Genomic DNA, 20,000 nt, shown 5'->3' with positions numbered 1-20,000 from the left:
TGCTTTAGCTATTGAAAAATAGGGAAAGGAACTGGTTGGAATAACGTGTTCCTTCCACACGCTACGTCCATCCAGGGAAACTCCCCCCTGTCAGGTGTAAAGGAGCAACTTGGACACTCAGGCATGCAGGAAGCATGAGTTCAAGTCCGTTGCTCTCCCCTTGTCCCCCATATATGGGGACTAGGTTGGTGGAGGGTGTGTAGAGCCCAGGATCACATTAGATGATTGACACAGGGGTGAAAAATGGGTTACAAAATCGTGGGGCGACTGACATAGAAACATAGCTTTTTTTCAGAAAACTGTAGAAGACATTTTTAGAATCTGATCTCAGGTCAAAATGGGTTAATTGTATAACAGTCTGTTTTTTGATTCTTGCCACTTCTTGCTATTGCTTTCCGATCGATCCTTTTTAACTAAAGATCACACATTGATGTTGTTGTTCTGTGTTGTTTTGGCCAGGGCATCAGTGTGATCTTCAATGTAGCTCTGGCACTTCTGAAGGTAAGACGCCCGTGCACTGCTCGTGCACAGTACCACACGCACGCATACACCGGTACACATAAACGCTGTTGTTTTTGGCAGCAAATCTTGATTTGAGTTTTAGTCCCTTGAATAGTTTCCATGTAGTTTTAGTCACATTTGAAGTCACCCGGAATTTTTTAGTGTTTAGGCTGGTTTTAGAATCAACTGTAGATTTTAGTCGACTAAAATGTATTTTTTAGCGGTGACCTCGATGACGTCGTAATGACCGATCTACAAGCTCACAACATTGTGAGCTTGTACATCGGCTATTTTCAGCATGCAAACAAGTGTAAAATGACTTATAGTGGATCTCTTGTCCACTAGTCCCCTTCCTAACATTGTAGTCTATAGTCTTTTATTTGTTGACGAAATTGTCGGTATATTTAGTCTCGGTTTCAGTCGTCATAGCTTAGCTTTCATTTAGTTTTCGTCAGCGAAAAAAGGTATGGTCGACGAACATTTTGCGCTCATTTTTAGTCGACGAAATCAGCACTGATACATAACACACTTGTAGCATTGATTACACGAGCAGGAATGCATGCACTGCACAGACACTGTGCTGCATACAAACAGAAGACACACAAAGTGTGTCCCCGTGTTCCCTGAGTTCCTACACCAGTGGTTTTCAAACCCTTCTCATATCAAGGCCCCCATTTAAAGGTTCTGCATTGGAGCCACGGGCCACCATTTGATGACCAGATTTGACTGTGAGCCTGCCATCGCGAAAATCCCAGCTTTTCACCAGAGGAGAAAAAACTATTTTTGCTTTCTTTTTCCAAAATGAGTTAATAGCACAAGGCAGACTCTTCACATACTGGAGCATGTCTGAAATAAGTGTCAGAGCTGAAATTGACATGTAGATATGAAATAAATGCTTAAACATGTAGCTAGGTGTAATGTTAGAGACCACAGAAGTGAACCTTTCAAGCCTGTTTTCTCAACTCGCTGTTTTCTGCAAGACTTACTCTATTACTCTATAAGCCACATCTCCAAATCTAGTGGGTCAAACTGAACAACCAATAGGTCAATTTGAAGCTATGATTCCCTACTTTCATATGACGTGAAAAAACGTCTACGTAGCCTGTAGCTTTTATTGAAAAAAGTCGGTTTGAGGGAAAAGGAAGTTGCCGCCCCGTTGTTCCTGCCTGTCGACTACAAAACAATACTACAACATGACGTAACGATATCACCCGCTCCCGAAAGGAACATATACCCTAAATGAAATGGTGCCCAGGCTACTGGGAGGGAGGGGTCACTGGAACAACATATTTTCAGCGGCCAATTACATATATTTCTGGGGGTCCTTGACAATGCAAATGTTTGATATATATTTGTAGAATCGTCCTCAGGTCTAAATGGGTTTTAAACTGTCTGAATCCTGCATCCTATTAGAGGCCTGACTCAACTGACTCAAGGCCAATACTTGGTATAGACAGCGTACCAAAATCTCCTTGAGGGGGGCGTCAACACACGCGTCACGTGGTAGCGGCTTGTCTGGTTTGTTTACATTGAGCGACTATCCGGTGTGCTTGCATACGTACATCAGTGTCACAGCTGGTCACGTCGAGGGAATGAGCCAGAAAACGGAATTCGATTTCCAGCTTTCCAGCATGGAGACGGCATCAAGGAGCCCAGATTGACGAGTTTACGAAAAGACGTAGAATGGCTTGGATCTCGGCTGTGCGGCGCACGGGGCGCAGAGACATAGCGTTCAACGAAGTATCTAAGCACAGCCGTGTTTGTTCACGACATGTCCTTGTCCTTATTTGGGCCCGACGTTCTTTCTATCCATCCTGGTGTCGTTCCACTATGTTGTCGCCAAGAACGTGCTCGATATTTACACAAACATACCACCGTCACTCTCTTCTGAGTGATGCGGGCCAGAGTTTGGTGTCAGCATTATCTTGTGCTTTAGCTATTGAAAAATAGCAGATCTGCAAGCTCATAGCGCCACCGAGTGGCGCGCTACGAGCTTGTATGGGTCTGCTATTTTTAAAAAAATCGAAGAACGACTGACATAGAAACATAGCTTTTTCCGAAAACTGTCAGGATGTAGAAGACATGTTTAGAATCTGATCTCAGGTCAAAGTGGGTTAAAGGCCACAAGAATGGCACCGCTAGCTTTCGTCTGTGACTTACGCGTTTTTTACACCCCATTTTGTTTTGCTACCCCCAGACGTCAAAAGATGACCTGATTCAAACAGACTTCGAGGGAGCACTCAAGTTCTTCCGGGTTCCTGTTCCCAAGCGGTATCGCTCCGAGGAGAACGCCAAGAAGCTCATGGAGCTGGCCTGCAGCATAAAGGTAAGGCTTTGATTGATTGATTAATTGATTGATTGATTGATTGATTTATCTGCCCATTTAGGCCTGACGTCGAATAAAATTGAAAAAGACGTCCTCTGAAAGAATAGATATATGCAGCGATTTGTTGCCGCATTTTCACGATTTTTCTAAAATAGCAGACCTATACAAGCTCGTAGCGCGCCACTCGGTGGCGCGCTATGAGCTTGTAGATCTGCTATTTTTCAATAGCTAAAGTATTACATAATGCTTAAAACATCAAAAGGGGTTCTCGCCCCAGAATGGGTTAACAGTTTTCAGGATTACAGTACATTTCAAGTAGGCTACAGCTCAATACAAAAAAAACGGTCGACTGTTGAGTGAACGACACCATGAAGCCAATATTAGGGCCCACCATTTTCAATTCGTCAAAACATTAAAGGTATATTCAGTGATTTCACTCAAAAAACCTTAGGTTTCGTTTTTGGCTGGGACCTAAGCCTTTCATCCAATCAGGATAGAGAGCCAAAAACGAAACCTAAGGTTTTTTGACCCCCAGGGGTTAACTGGGGACAGGGAGGAACTCCTTATATGGTCAGCACACTCTATAGTAGAGAGGATTATCACAACAAAACAAAAAAATAAGTGATATTTGAATTAAGTGAAATCACTGAATATACCTTTAAGAGACGTACGAATATACACAACTCTAATATAGTAAAAACAGGAAATCGTCATAGAGGAGGTAAAAAAGGGAAAATAAACGTATACAGTGAGGGGGGTAAAAGGGGTTGGGTGGGGGGGATTCAGATTTTACGGGGGCCGGTTTGGAATTTCTAAAGGTTGTCAGCTGGGGAATATTTATTTTTGATGTGGTGTCATAATGATATGTGGCACGCTGACTATATGACAAAGATGAAAAGCACCTGCTGTAAACTATAATAACCATTGTTATAAATCAATCGTATCCGTTCTCTCATGTCAGCACTTTAATCAGTAGAATAGTACGAATTTGAAAATACCCAATTGTCTAAGTGTCAATGTCGCTGACTATAAGACTAAACATTAAACATAAATAGTCATAATAATCTTGAATCTGTCATTGGTAAAAAAAAAAAAAAAAAGAATATGAAACAGACGGGCGGTTTGAAAATATTGAAAACAAATGAATTAATCTGTATAATAATTACTTGAGGCTTTTGTTCTCTGCTGTAACAAACTATATACATACACACTTTTTAACTCCTGTTCCAGCAACGCTGTGTAGATACCAGTAGGGGCCACTGTGGAGCTGAAGTAGAAAGCTTAATGTATACAGTGAACTGAACTGAACTGAACTGAGCACACACACACACACACACACCTGTGTCCTGACCTGTTTTTTAAAAGAACAGCCTAGTTTGGACTTTGAAGGTAACTTTGGGTAGACTTTTTTAATCATCATACCCTGGAATAAACTTACAAAGTATAGTCTGCTGACCTTTTTAGATGAGAAAACACTGCCATCCTTTTGTTTAGCTTCAAATCATTCTACACCGTTTGACACACCGCACAGTGAACATAGATGAGAAGCCTTATTATACACACCTGCATGTATCCATCTACACAGAGTGCTTTGATTGAGAATAATTATAACAACGTAACAATGTAATTGTTGTTGTGGTCTGGTCACAACATCCTTTTCAATCTGATAATTTGCCAAGAAATACTGGTGGGGATCAGTGGTGGAAAAAGGCACTCCATTGTTTTACTTAAGTTAAAGTACCAATACTTCGTTACAAGTAAAAGTACGGAATTGAAAATGTACTTGAGTAAAAGTAAAAATACTTTAGGTAAAAACTTAAAGTACTATAGTAAAAGTACTCATATTGCAGAATGTCCCACTTCAAAAGTTCAAAATGTATACAAAGTGTTGAAAATAGCAGATCTACAAGCTTGCAATGCGTCGCATTCATAGACTGTAAAATAATATGTACAAAGCGTTCTCCGGGTCTGATATGGACGTCAAATGAAGCCTGTCAGTCCTTGAATTGTAAATCGCCATCTTTCTAGATCCGTTTGGGCCCAGCTGAGCCATTGGCTGGCCCAGACAACGAGGCGGGACTTCCCCCCCCCTTCTTCTTTGTTGGTTTTTATTTTGACTCGAGTGGGTGGGGGATCCCGTTCATAGACTGTAACGGTAGCCACGCCCCTCAGAACATACGCGACTTTATGGTCATTTTTTTTAAATAAATGGGACCATACTTTTCCAAAAAGAATATCATGACATTAGAAATGAGACTTTAAACTAGTGACTGGAAGCAGAAAGTATTCATGACCTGCATGTTTATTAAGGTAATGCAGTCTAGGTGAAGTTGGGCCCAAATACATGGATCTCTATGGAGCTATGGGGTTTTTTGAGCCCAATGACAGCGCCACAACAGGCCATTATATGAATTGTCAGGAAATCCCGATTTCCTTAGTGGCTTCACAAAATATCCGTCTGACTGCCCCCCCTGGTCGCATTGCGAGCTTGTAGATTTTAAAATCGCCAAAGTAACTAGTAACTAAAGTGTTCAAATAATTGCAGTAAAGTAAAAGTACAAAGTTTGGCTCCGAGATGTAGTGGAGTATAAATAAAAGTCCTGGAAATTGGAAATACTCAAGTAAAGTACTTGAGTAAAAGTACTTAGTTACTTTCCACCACTGATGTATCTACACAGAGTGCTTTGATTGAGAAGAATTATAACAAATTAACAATATAAATTATGTTTGTAGTCTAGCCCATGCTGGAACCCCTTTTGGTGTCAGCATTATGTTATGCTTCAGCTATTGACAAATAGCAGATCTACAAGCTCATAGCGCGGCACCGAGTGGCGCGTTACGGGCTTGTTGGTCTGCTATTTTTGAAAAATCGAAGAACGACTGACATATAGAAACATAGCTTTTTCAGAAAACTGTCAGGATGTAGAAGGCATTTTTAGAATCTGATCTCAGGTCAGAATGGGCTATAGTCACAACATCTGGCACGACGTCCTTTTTCAATCTAATAATTTGCCACAACACACTGGTGGGGGAATCGATGGCGGGGTTAATGTGCTGTGGGTTAATTAATAACCTTTGAACGTTTGGCCTTTCGGTGACCTGTCCTCGTCTTTGCCAAGGATAGAAGGGAAGGATCAGGATTAACTGGCTTAACCTCTGACATGGGAGACATCTTGTCACTGGTCAACCGATAATACAAACAAAACACGGATGAGAGAACCTGTACTCTCGTGATAGAATTACACTATGCTATTCCATTGACACAGACAGTATAATGTTTGTGACTACATTTGACTGAGGGACTGCCATTGGATTTCTTTGAATTTGTGTTCATGTCACGTGAAAGCATGGGAGTCATAGCTTCAAATTGACATATTGGTTGTTCAGTTTGACCCACCGGTTTTGGAGATATGGCTTACAGAGTAATGTCTTGCAGAGAAACAGCGAGTTGAGAAAACAGGCTTGAAAGGTTCATTTCTGTGCTCTCTAACATTACATTACACCTATAGCTACATGTTTAAGCATTTAATTCATATTTACATGTCTTCTGTGGTCTCTAACATTACACCTAGCTACATGTTTAAGCATTTATTTCATATATTTACATGTCAATTTCGGCTCTGGCACAGTCTGCCTGTGCTATTATCTCATTTTGGATTAAAAGAACGATGGCAGGCTCTCGGTCAAATCTGGTCAATTTATAAGGACCCCTACATTGATATGCATTTGGCTGCAGACCACCATCTGAAAATATTTTGTAGAGAGACCAAATTATTAATTGGAATTTTTTTTCCGAATAGTATAAAAAAGGTTAAATTAGTTAAGCAGATTATTTTTATGCTAATTTCTGGAACCCTCCCAGGGCTGAATGTCAGAGATGTATACCGTAGTCCAGTTCCGTTGTTCCAATGCGGACTTTTAAAAGTTCTCCTTGTCATGGCTTTTTATGGATTTCCTTTAAAAGTATTAGTCTTTCATAATGTATTCGGTAAACAATCACAGGTCAAACCGCAGGGGGGTCATTTAATGGGATTTATATTTCTCTTTTTATGCTGCCTCCTTTTGGCTTGTTGTCTCCTGACCTTTTGACCTCTACGGTTCACCACGTGCAAATAATAATAATTAGAATGTATTCTAAATCCTGACAGTTTTCTAAAAAAACCTATGTTTCTATGTCAGTGGTGCTCAAACATATTCATGTCAAAGGACCCCAAATATATATGGCCCGCCAACCCCACATCTGAAAATATGTTGTTCCAGGGACCCTCTCAGTAGCAGAGATTTGAGTTAAAAACTTGCTCTGTGGTCTGTGGTCCAGGCACCTTGGCTGGTAATCCAGTCTGGCAGTGTGCCGCGGGTTCGACTCCCGATCCCTTACTCAGAGTAAGGGATCGGGAGTCGAACCCGCGGCACTTGCAGTAAGGCTTACTGCATGTCTCTCCCCCCCCATCTCTCTCCTCCCATTTTCTGTCAGCCTACTGTCCGTCCCTCCATGAAAAATATAAAATAAAGGCGAAAGCCACAAAAAAAAGAAAAACTTGCTTTGTAACAATTATACTGTATATTCAAAGATTTCAGGCACATTTTCACGACTCTTCAAAAATAATAGCAGACCTACGAGTTCATAGCGCGGCACTCGTATTTCGTATAGACACTCAACCAGCAGACAGATGCACTGCTGTGGATTCGAACCCACCAGACCGACTCTCCCCAGAAATAAAAAAAAATCTCTTCTAAATTTGTCTGAAAAACCCATGTTTCTGTATCAGTGGTGCTCAATATATCATGTCAAGGACCCCAAAAAATATATTTAATTGGCCGCCGACCCCCCCATCTGAAAATGTGTTGTTCCAGTGACCCCACAGAAGCAAGGCTTTGAGTTAAAAACGTTCCCTCAGAAAGAATCAAAGATTTGCGCCACATTTTCACGATTCAAAAAAAATAATAGCAGACCTACAAGCTCATAGCATGGCACTCTGTGCCGCCCTATGAGCTTGTATTATTATAATATACAAGCTGTGAGCTTGTATTTTTCAATAGCTAAAGTATAACATAATGCTTAAAACACCAAAAGGGGTTCCCCCGTCCTGAATGGGTTAATAGACAACATACTGTTGTCCCTTTACACAGTACATCTTTTATAGTTTATTTTATTTGTAATGTCTGCTGTGATCCACTGCTGCTCTGTTTGTATATACAACAACATCGCTGTCGCGGTGGAAACGGCTTGTATGTCCAAAGCTTAAAAAAAAAACTGCATTCCAATGGATAATTTTCGTCACAAAGCTCATGTTAATACCTTTTTATTGGCACCACTTTCACGTCATCTTTTATCTTTTTATGCATACTGCGTCTGCAAGCTCACGACGCGTTGCTCTGCTGCTATACGTTGGTGTGACACTGTGATATTTACAAAGTATACAGGCCAATAAGTTATGACTTGAAACATTCAAAGACGCAAGGTTTCCTTGGCCGACAGCGACGTCGTTATAGCACTGCAGAGACCCAGCTGGGAGCCAGAGGAAGAGACTTACTGAGAGAGAGAGAGAGAGAGAGACACACAGAGAGAGAGAGAGAGAGAGAGAGAGAGAGAGACACACAGAGAGAGAGAGAGAGATGAAGGGGAAGAAGAGGTTTTGATAAGATGAAGAAGGGGAGCCGTCTATAGTCCTGGGGAACTGTCAATGTTCAAAGTTAAATGTGAGACAGAGAAAGAGAACGACAGACAGACAGCATGACAGACAGACAGCACGACAGACAGCACGACAGACAGCACGACAGACAGACGGACGGACGGTGGAAACGCAAAGATAAAAGACGACGTGAAAGTGTTGCCAAAAAAGGTATTAACATGAGCTTTGTGGGAGACATCCTTTGTCCTCCACCACGACCTCTCGTACATTCTCACCTCTCTCTCTCTCTCTCTCTCTCTCCCCCGTCTCTCCATATGGCGAACGGCGCATATTGTAGGAGTGAATATACAGCCATAGTCAACGCGGAGACCAGCACGCACGCACACACACACACACACAGCACAACCTCAGTACGCAGCTTCATATAGGCCATGTTGTTCCAGTTCTGCCAACAAAGTTTGTTGATGGGTGCTGAGAGCAGGTGGGTCATAGAGGACGCACGCACGCACGCACTCACACACACACGCACACACACACACAGATCTACGTCTACGATGCAATAACTGCCATCTATTAAGAGTGAAAAAATGGTGCTTCAGTGTGTGGTGATGTGCTGGTGCCAGAAACAAACACACACACACACACACACACACACACACACACACACAATAGATCTGGTTGTTAACCACTTACTTACTTACTTTGCTCCACGTTAGTGAAGGTAGCCGTTCTCACTATAAGCAGCACACAGAATCTCCGTCGGTGCACGTGAAGATTCTTTTCCCCCTGCTCTGTCCCTGGGTCTGTCCCTGGGTCTGTCCCTGGATGGGTCTGTCCCTGGATGGGTCTGTCCCTGGGTCTGTCCCTGGGTCTGTCCCTGGATGGGTCTGTCCCTGGGTCTGTCCCTGGATGGGTCTGTCCCTGGATGGGTCTGTCCCTGGATGGGTCTGTCCCTGGGTCTGTCCCTGGATGGGTCTGTCCCTGGCTGGGTCTGTCCCTGGATGGGTCTGTCCCTGGATGGGTCTGTCTCTGGATGGGTCTGTCTCTGGATGGGTCTGTCCCTGGATGGGTCTGTCTCTGGATGGGTCTGTCCCTGGATGGGACGGCTATTTTCAGCATGCAACCAAGTGGAAAATCACTTTTTTGGCTAGTGGATCTCTTGTCCACTAGTCCCTTCCTAACATTTTAGTCTGGTTGTTATTTGTTGACAAAATCGTCACTATATTTAGTCTTAGTTTTTGTCATCGTAGCTCAGTTTTCATGTAGTCAGTGGAAAAAAGGTATTGTAGTCGACAAACATTTTCCGTCTTAGTTTTAGTCGACGAAAACAACACTGGTCCAAACCGCCTTACTTTTCAGGAAATGGAGAGAGAAAAAAGAGCCGTTGTTCCAGTGGACTCGGTGTAGTTATCATTTAGACATAAACTCTCATTAATAACTTGCACGCACGCACGCACAGAGACACACACACACACAGAGGCACACACACAAATATTGAGGGTTGCAGCCTTATATAGTTCCGTTTAAAAATAATGTCTGTAGACAAAGTTGCGTTTTTCTGCACCACACGCGTGCGCACGCACGCACGCACGCAAACATTGAGGTCGCAGCCATATATAGTTCCGTTTAAAAATAGTGTTCATGTTTGTAGACTAAGTTGCTTTTTTCTGCACCACCCACACACACACACACAACGCACGCACGCACACACACACACACACACACCGACACCAAAGCTGCACAGTGTTCATGGTGTAAGCCTGAGCTCTCTAAATAGGACAGGATGAGGCAGGAGGTCGACGCCAGTGAAAATAACTTTTGATACAACGTAGCGCTCGAACGTAGATTAACTGCGTGTATACGTCTGTGCGTCCAACGCGCGGACACATGTCGGCTTGTTCCAGGGGATTTAACCCATTCGGGGCGGGAACCCCTTTTGGTGTTTTAAAGGCATTATGTTATACTTTATAGCTATTGGAAAAAATAGCAGATCTACAAGCTCATCGCGAACTTGTAGGTCTGCTATTTTTGAAAAATCGTGAAAATGTGCCTCAAATCTTTGAATATAATATTATTACAGAGTGAAGATTTTAACTCAAATCTTTGCTTCTGGGGGAGGTCCCTGGAACAACATAATTTTCAGATGGGGGGGGGGGGGGGGGGGGGGGGCGGAGGCATATTACATATAATTGTTGGGGTCCTTGACATGAAATGTTGAGCACCACTGATACAGAAACATACGGTTTTTTTCAGAAAACTGCCAGGATTTTGAAACATCAGGCCTGAATGGGTTAAAATGTACCACTGAACTTATTCTGTATGGTTTCTGTCCATGAGTAAAACCCACGGGAGGATCTATGTATTCCTTTGCATCTCCTCGCCATGCAGACAAAAGTATACTCATAACCCATTCTGACCTGAGATCAGATTCATACCAGGTTTCCACTGGACACACACACTGGTCTGATTAACCCATTCTGACCTGAGATCAGATTCTAAAAAAATGTCAGTCGCTCTTCGATTTTTCAAAAATAGCAGACCTACAAGCTCGTAGCGCGCCACTCGGTGGCGCGCTATGAGCTTGTAGATCTGCTATTTTTCAATAGCTAAAGCATAACATGATGCCAACACCAAAATGGGTTCCCGTTCAGAATGGGTTAACTACATACCAGTGTTGTTTTTGGCACATTTCTATTTTAGTTTAGTCATAGGCTTTGGAACAAAACCTAATTTAGTCATATTTTATATAGTCACCTGGAATGTTTTAGGGTTAGACTAGTTTTAGTCGACTAAATATCAAGATTGTATAGTCGACTAAATCTGCAGTGGATTTAGTCGACTAAAATGTATTTTGTCGGGCCTTCATGCCGTCGTAGTGACTGATTATACACTTGCTGAAAATTGCCGATCTACAAGCTCACAACGCGTTGCAGTTGAATGCTAGATTAGATACACAGATTAGAATACTTTGGTTATATACACAGATCACCGGTGTCTACTCTCTACCAGTGTTGTTTTCCTCGACTAAAACTAAGACGAACTACCTTTTTTTCACTGAGGAAAACTAAATATATTGACAATTCCGTCAACAAATAAAAACTAGACCAAAATGTTAGGAAGGGACTAGTAGTGGACAAGAGATCCAGTATAAGTCATTTTACACTTGGTTGCATGCTGAAAATAGCACATCTACAAGCCTGTAGATCTGCTATTTTCAGCCAGTGTAAAATCTGTCATTAACGGCGGCATCGAGGCCCGCCGAAACGCATTTTAGTCGACTAGATGAACTGTAGATTCAGTCGACTAAAAGCCTATGACATTTTAGTCGACTAACACTAAAACATTCCGGTTGACTAAAATGTGACTAAAACTAAAAATCTAAATTTGCAGACAGAAACAACCCTGGTTTGTACCCCTCTCTCTCTCTCTCTCTCTCTCTCTCTCTCTCACAGATCAGCCAGAAGAAGCTGAAGAAGTTTGAAAAGGAGTACCACACCTTGAGGGAGCAGCAGGAACAGCAGGAGGCTCCTATCGAGAGATACGAGGTACACACTTGTGTTTTTTACCTCTTTATTTGAATCCACAAAATTACAATTGTTGTGATATGATTATGAGTGCCTATGCTGTGTACTTGTGCTTGTAAGTGAGAGCACAATGTATAATGTATTGTGTACTGAATGAACTGTAGCATACTATAGCTACCGACACCCTCTCATCTCAGAGAGCAAGGCAGTAAGTTTGTTATGTCTCAAGTGTACGTCATTAGGATCCCAGCTATATAATGTTCCGGCGTTTTGACAGCTCATCCTTTTAGATACACGGTCGATATTTCACCGTGAATGAAAGCAATTGAGTAAATATGAACGAGACATCACGTCAAATGAATAGTTGAAATATTCGCAGACTCGTTTCGCTTCGCTTAGTCACACACGTCACGCACTCCTTACACGTCCTCGCGTGTATTAAATTGTACATTAACCCATTTAGACCTTCTAAATCCTGATAGTGACCCCCATCTGAAAATATGTTGTTCCAGGGACCCCCCCAGAAGCAAAGATTTGAGTTAAAAACGTTTGCTGTGAAAGAAAATATATACTCAAAGATTTGCACCACGTTTTCACGATAAAAAAAAAAAATAGCAGACCTACAAGATGTAGATCTGCTATTTTTTATAAGTATAACAAAAAGTATAACAATGCTTAAAACACCAAAAGGGGTTCCCGCCCACAATGGGTTAAGGTCCAAATGATTCAATGCAGAGCTATTTTCCCACGAAAAGTGTTCAAAAACAACCCACGGATGTGTAGATAGAATGGATAATGGCTGGTGCAACTCCGTGTGGGGGTCCCCGGGGGCGGGGGGGAGACCCCAGACCCACATTCCCGATTCCGGCGAGCCGCCCCGCGTCCGAAACGGTTGAGAAATGACAGAGTTACAACCATGCTGTTTTCGTGCTCACACATACTGTACCCAGCCAGGCAGGCAGCCAGCCAGGCAGACAGGGACCCACACACATACTCACTTAAGGAAGTGGTTTACACCACTTAAAAAGAGGACAAAAACAAGACCTGAGAGCTATTAGTGGACAGCTGATTGGCCGTCCGCGGTAGAGCGCGACCCTCAATCACCCATTGGAATGTAAATGCAAGCCTTTCAGCCTTTTGTGTCCTACTGTCTGGCAGGTATATCTCTTTGTGTCCTACTGTCTGGCAGGTATATCTCTTTGTATCCTACTGTCTGGCAGGTATATCTCTTTGTATCCTACTGTCTGGCAGGTATATCTCTTTGTGTCCTACTGTCTGGCAGGTATATCTCTCTGTATCCTACTGTCTGGCAGGTATATCTCTTTGTGTCCTACTGTCTGGCAGGTATATCTCTTTGTATCCTACTGTCTGGCAGGTATATCTCTTTGTATCCTACTCGTCTGGCAGGTATATCTCTTTGTGTCCTACTCGTCTGGCAGGTATATCTCTTTGTGTCCTACTGTCTGGCAGGTATATCTCTTTGTGTCCTACTGTCTGGCAGGTATATCTCTTTGTATCCTACTGTCTGGCAGGTATATCTCTTTGTATCCTACTCGTCTGGCAGGTATATCTCTTTGTGTCCTACTCGTCTGGCAGGTATATCTCTTTGTGTCCTACTGTCTGGCAGGTATATCTCTTTGTGTCCTACTCGTCTGGCAGGTATATCTCTTTGAAAACCTTTAGTGCTACGATTGTGCGCGGGGGGAGACGACAATTAACACATCTTGCCTGCCCAAAACGTAATTCCTGGATACGCCACTGCACGTGAGAACGTGTTTCAGTTGCATTTGTCTGTGCATGCCTGTTCATATGTAGATTTTTTTTTTTTAAATCACTGCACTGTACTGCACTGCACTGCACTGCACTGCACTGTACTGTACAAGCTCTCCTCCTTGGCCTCTGTCTGTGTGTTAGGCCGCACAATAGTGACACTCTGCACAACAGTGACACTCGGTGGTGACAATATGCTACTTCCGTGCTCGGACACAGGGAACAGACACAGGGACACACACACACACACACACACACACATAGGAGTGGTTGCACCACTCAAAAAAAAAAGAAAAGAGAAAAATAATGCTTTTGAAAATTTGAATAATTCATGTTTTTTTTCCAATGACTGTACATCGGTCCTTCAGAACATGAAACTATCATTTAGAACCACTTATAAGGTCAAGAGGCAATAGTCTGGGCCCTGAATGAATCATCCACTCAGTGGCTCATCTCTAAAGGTCACTCGGCGAACGAGACCAGACGCTACAGGTAGGATGTTTCCTGGTTTCTCATGAGAGACGACTGCATTGTCGTTCTCTTTGCTCTCTACTTGGCGTGTGCAGGCACGTTGCACGCAATGGCATCAATGACGTGTAAAAAAGGCCTTTTAAAACAACTGCCCTTTATTCAGGTCATGAAGGCATGCAGCATTCAGGACTCGGAATTGACTCGGAATTGTCTCCTGAACTTGAAACGTATAGCATTTTTGAGCAAATGAACAAAATTTGTTTCGAAATCCATGTCGTTGCAACGAAATCCACGGGTCCGCCTGCAGTCCTTCATCTTACCACTAGGGCCCAGTGCTTCAACGTTGGAGCGCCTGCACTGGCCCCTTGGTTTGCGCCCACGAAAATAGATGAGATGAGAACGTGAGAACGTCCGCTAAATGCAGCACATTGATTCAATTCTTCTTTCGTGTATCGTCATATGTCCAGCGTTGTGTCGTGTAGCCATGCCCTCGTCTCAGGTCCCACTCTGAAGAGGCCCTCCTCTGAAGGTGGTCTATGCAGGGGACAGGCACTGATTATGTGATTGGCAGTCTGCTCAGGCTCCCCGCACTCGCACGCTGCGCTGTCTGTTAGGCCCCACTTCTTCATCGACGCTTTGAAGCAGCCGACCCCTGTGCGTAGGCGGTTGAGGAGGGTCCATTGCCGGCGAGGTAGGTCTTCTCCGTCGACGCCACCTCCAGGATCCGGGACATACTGGTGTAGACGTGTCTGTCCTGCCGACTCCCACTCCTGCTTCCATGCTGCCGCCAGCCAGGCTTTAGTACTCAGATCCTCCGGGATGGAAATAAGCAGCTCTTGCGCAGACCGGTTGTATGGGTGGCGGGACTTGAGTCTGCTTGGAGGCGTTGCCAAAGTTGTGGTGTCATGGAGGAGGTGCCAGTCGTGTTCCTGGGCTTTTCTTGCCAGGGCGAGGGTGGCAGCCTCTCGCCGTAGGCCAGCTGGGGCTATTCCTGCTAGGACCGGCAGGTAGAACAGGGGGGTGGGTTTCGGGCAGCCAGTGATGATCCGGAGGGCGTTGTTTATGGCCGTGTCAACCTTCTTGGCGTGTGGGCTTCTGCTCCAGGTTGGGGCACAGTACTCGGCTGTAGAGAAGACAAGAGCCTGTGTGGAGATGCGTAGTACCTTGGCAGAGGCCCCCCAGGTCGTGCCAGCAAGGCGGCGGATGAGAGAGACCCTTGCTGTTACTTTGGCCCTCACTTCCTCCAGATGTTGTTTGTAGGACAGTGTCCTGTCCAGGCGTACGCCAAGGTACTTTGGAGCCTGCTGGAACTCCAGGGGTTTGTTGTCCACGGAGATCTCCAGTTCCCTTCTTGCTTCTTTGTTGCAGAGATGGAATGCTGCCGACACAGTCTTCCCGGTACTGAGCTGCAGGCGCCACCTGCGAAGGTAGGCAGCCAGAGTGACCATATCCTGGTTGAGGCCCTCTTCAACCTCCTTCCACGATGGTCGGTGTAGCATGATGGCTAGGTCGTCCGCATACCCATACCTACGAGATGTCGTCACTGGCAGGTCATAGATGTATATATTGAAGAGCATTGGTGAGAGGACAGACCCTTGTGGGACCCCGTTTCTCAGCCTTCTGAGCCTGCTGCGCTGGCCATCGCTGGTCTGGAGAATAAAGCTGCGGTTTGACAGCATCTCCATGATGAAGTTGACCAAGTGTCGGTCCGGGATGGTTCTCAGCAACTTTAGGTGGAGTCCGCGGTGCCAAACGGTATCGTAGGCGGCTGTCAGGTCCAGTAGTACAACCCCAGCTTTGGCATGGGCCTGGAAGCTGTCCTCGAGGTCTTGTGTGAGGAGGGTTACCTGGTCCACTGTTGATCTACCCCGTCGGAAGCCAGCCTGTTCAGGTGGTAACTGTGAGTCGACTATTGGCTCAATTCGGCTGTGTATCATCCTCTCCATGATCTTAAAAGGGACGCACAGCAGGGAGATGGGTCTGTAGGACTTGGGGTCATCCGCAGGTTTGTTGGGTTTCAGGAGGGCTATGACAGCAGCCCGTCGCCATGTCCTTGGGATCTTGGACCTCCGGAGGCATGCGGAAAAGAATGCACACAGCCAGGCGGATGTTATTTCGCTCTGGTGGATCACAAACTCTGGGTGTATGTTGTCCGGGCCTGGGGCCTTGCCTTGCTTGAGTTTGGCCATAGCGTCCCTGAGCTCAGCTGGCATAAAATCTCCTGACAGGTTGGCATTGACACTGGCCGCCCTGGAGAGACTGGATACCTCGCGTGATGTTGAGCGGGCAAATTCTTTGTCTGCATCCGGGAAGCGGCCACTTTTCAGGAGTTGAGCTGCGATGGCGTTTGCGGACACCGGGCACTTGGGAGGTGTTGCGCTTCTTCCTGAGAGCTGGTTTATGGTCTGCCATGCTTTACGGCTAGAGTGGGTGAAGTCAATCGACTCGACAACCTCTGTCCATCTAGCCCTGCGGGTGGCGTCCAACTTCTCAAGTAGTGCTGTTGCCGTTGCTTCCACTTCAGCTCTTGAGCTGGCCTGCTGGTGGGCTTGCAGGAGGTGGTTACACTCCTCATTCCAACCGGGGATGTAGTTGGCATTATAGCCTCGTGGGATGGTTTTCTTTGCTGCCCCTGTCAGCACTTCGCAGTAGGCTGCATATGCGGCATCTACATCCGGAGTGTCTGGGTCCGGGAGGTTGGCGGATTTTCTCTCTGTCTCGACAGAAAATGCGTGCCAGTTGGCCTTCCGGAAGTTCCATCTTCTGACAGGTTTCCCTGCGATCGGCTGCACCAGTGATGGGATTCCGATGACAGACGGTCGGTGGTGTGATCGGGGGAACCTGTCAATGACCCTTCTCTCTGGCATCGGGTCGTTACTGTGGAACACTGCAAAGGCGAGGTCAATTGTAGTCGTGCGATGCAAACGACTGAAGGGGACATTTTAGGGAGCGTACCTATGTTCCCCAGATTCTATGTTCCCCAGGTTCTATGTTCCCCACTTACCCCCGCAAAAAAGGTTCTATGTTCCCCACTTACCCCCGCAAAAAAGGTTCTATGTTCCCCACTTACCCCCGCAAAAAAGGTTCTATGTTCCCCACTTACCCCCGCAAAAAAGGTTCTATGTTCCCCACTTACCCCCGCAAAAAAGGTTCTATGTTCCCCACTCACCCAAAAATGCAGGAAATATAATGTTTTAATTTCAAATGATTAATATCATCTCTAAACACACATAACGGAACAATAATGGGGAGACATGACTATCAGAAACCTGCCCTTATTCCGCTTCCACTTTGTTGAGAATGAAAATGCTCCTCGGAGCCGAGTGTATAGCGTGACCCAGTATCAAGTATGTTTGGTAGTCTTTGCCGTTGTTGTTCAACCAGCCATCTTCACCCTTCCGTCCGCTGTCTGTCTGTCACCTCCGATGTGAACTCGCTCCAGTTCATTTTGACTAGCGCAGTGCTTCCCAAAGTGTGGTCCGGGGACCCCCAAGGGGGTCCTTGAGGGAGTTCCCGGGGGTCCCACCCAGCTAAATGATATAGTTTTGGAACCAAATGGACCCTTATGGGTGTGTAACTCTTGAGAGTGTACAAATGGAACATTTGTACGCTCAGAGTTAAATTAACATTGATTTTTTTACGATATAAAATGTGGGTCCCAGTGATAGAAATGCTATTAAATGGGGGGGGGGGGGGTCCGTAGACTATAATGCATGTCAAACTGGGGGGTCCTTGACATTAATCAACTGCTAGAGCGGTACAAATCTTCTCTTATGGGGGAACTGGACTGGTGTCATGTTGTTAACCATTATGGACTCTACTGTCACTGTGATGTCATGTTGTTGTCACCTGATCACAGTTAACCATTACAGGTTATATTATATTCCCCCAGGCTGTCATTGTGTCGAATAAAACAGTGAGACGGTCAGAGAAACTATGAGATCCTGCCTGTCCTCTTTGTGATTTTTCTCCTCTATCTCCTCTCCTTGTCCCCCTTTTGACTTTTTTGTAATAATTTATCTGTCTTTCTCTGTCTGTCTCTGTCTGTCTCTGTCTCTGTCTCTGTCTCTGTCTCTGTCTCTGTCTCTGTCTCTGTCTCTGTCTCTCTCTCTCTCTCTCTCTCTCTCTCTCTCTCTCTCTCTCTCTCTCTCTCTCTCTCTCTCTCTCTCTCTCTCTCTCTCTCTCTCTCTCTCTCTCTCTCTCTCTCTCTCTCTCTCTCTCCCCCCCTGCTCCTTGTCCAACCCGCACAGAGAGAGAACCGTCGTCTGCAGGAGGCCAACATGCGCCTGGAGCAGGAGAACGACGACCTGGCGCACGAGCTGGTCAGCAGCAAGATCGCCCTGCGCAAAGACCTGGACAACGTAAGTCCCGGAGGTTGGATGTATGTGCGTGGGTGTGTTGTTTTTGCACCGTGTGTGTGTGTGTGTGTGTGTGTGTGTGTGTGTGTGTGTGTGTGTGCGTGTGTGTGAGCACGTGCGTGTGTGTGAAGAGAGAGACACGGCCGTGACTTTATCTCTTGTTCTTGTTTGAGACAGAGCACACCACCTGGTAAAAAATGTCATCATTTGCGGGGTGTTTGCAAGAGCCGCAGCTTTGGTGTGCGCTAGTGCGTGCGCGTGTGTGTGTGCTAGTGCACGCGTGTGTGTGGGTGTGTGTGTGTGTGTGTGCTAGTGCACGCGTGTGTGTTTGTGTGTGCTAGTGCACGTATGTGTGTGTGTGTGCTAGTGCGCGTGTGTGTGTGTGTGTGTGTGTGTGTGTGTGTGTGTGTGTGTGTGTGTGCGTCTTTGACCCGATGCACACTTTGGGTGGACGACACAGCAGTGTACATCATTATATAGATGGGCAGAGAGTTGTTCTCAGCCCGGGAATGACCGTAGAAACTTTAGGTCGTTAACTGTGTTTGCGTGTGCGTGCGTGTGTGTGTGTGTGTGTGTGTGCGTGTGTGTGTGTGTGTGCCAGGCGGAGGAGAAATCGGATGCCCTTAACAAGGAGCTGCTGATGACCAAACAGAAGCTGGTCGACTCCGAGGACGAGAAGAGACGCCTGGAGGAGGAGTCTGCACAGGTCAGAGCTGACACGACACAACATCTGGCCCACTCAGAACCTGCTGTGTGCTGTATACCTAAACTAAAGGTTTCATTCAGAAACTAACTAAAGCCTCTGTTGGACAAATAAAGGGTTTAATTCAGAACCTAACTAGACACACACACACACACACACACACACACACACATTCTCACGATTTTCTTTTTAATGTAGCATAGCTTCAATTATATCTTAGCTTCGTAGCTTCAACTTCACATATTGGTTGTTTCAGTTTGACCCACCAGTTTTGGAGATATGGCTTGTAGAGTAATGTCTTGCAGAGAAACGGCGAGTTGAGAAAACGGGCTTGAAAGGTTTCACTTCTGTGGTCTCTAACATTAATAATAATAAATTATAATGAGACTTTATTTCTATAGCACCTTTCATGACATGAAATGCAGCTCAAAGGGCTTTACAGAGCAATGGAGAAAGAAAGAAAAGAAAAGCAAGGCATAAAACATTAAAAAATAATAGCAGTAATGCAATACAGTGAGGACATGAATAACAAAAACATCAGTCGGCCCGTAGAATCAAAAAGCTGCTTATTGCCGTATTGTATGTTGCCCAACTGCCTAAAAGTTTAATTTCATCTCCAACCAACCATATCACTCACAAACATGAAAGTCACTTACAGGATATTATGTGGTATCTTTTTAGTCAGCAAATATCAATCCAAATAACCTTACAGTA

General features: G+C 45.0%; 1 protein-coding gene across 2 annotated transcripts in view; it reads left to right on the top strand.

Moving 5' to 3' along the window:
* Positions 1–20,000, top strand: part of rabgap1 (RAB GTPase activating protein 1) — a 154,774-nt gene that overhangs the window by 115,411 nt on the left and 19,363 nt on the right. For both annotated transcript variants that reach the window (XM_080756241.1, XM_080756242.1), the window contains 5 exons: positions 460–501; positions 2,699–2,827; positions 11,913–12,005; positions 18,476–18,586; positions 19,185–19,289. In XM_080756241.1, coding sequence (XP_080612367.1) covers positions 460–501; positions 2,699–2,827; positions 11,913–12,005; positions 18,476–18,586; positions 19,185–19,289 — 480 coding nt within the window. The remainder of the gene's footprint in view (positions 1–459; positions 502–2,698; positions 2,828–11,912; positions 12,006–18,475; positions 18,587–19,184; positions 19,290–20,000) is intronic.

The sequence above is a fragment of the Protomyctophum bolini genome (genome assembly GCF_963924005.1).
Source record: "Protomyctophum bolini genome assembly, chromosome: 22".
NCBI lineage: Eukaryota > Metazoa > Chordata > Actinopteri > Myctophiformes > Myctophidae > Protomyctophum > Protomyctophum bolini.
Note: the sequence above shows the minus strand (reverse complement) of the source record. Positions and strands in the feature narration are given on the sequence as shown.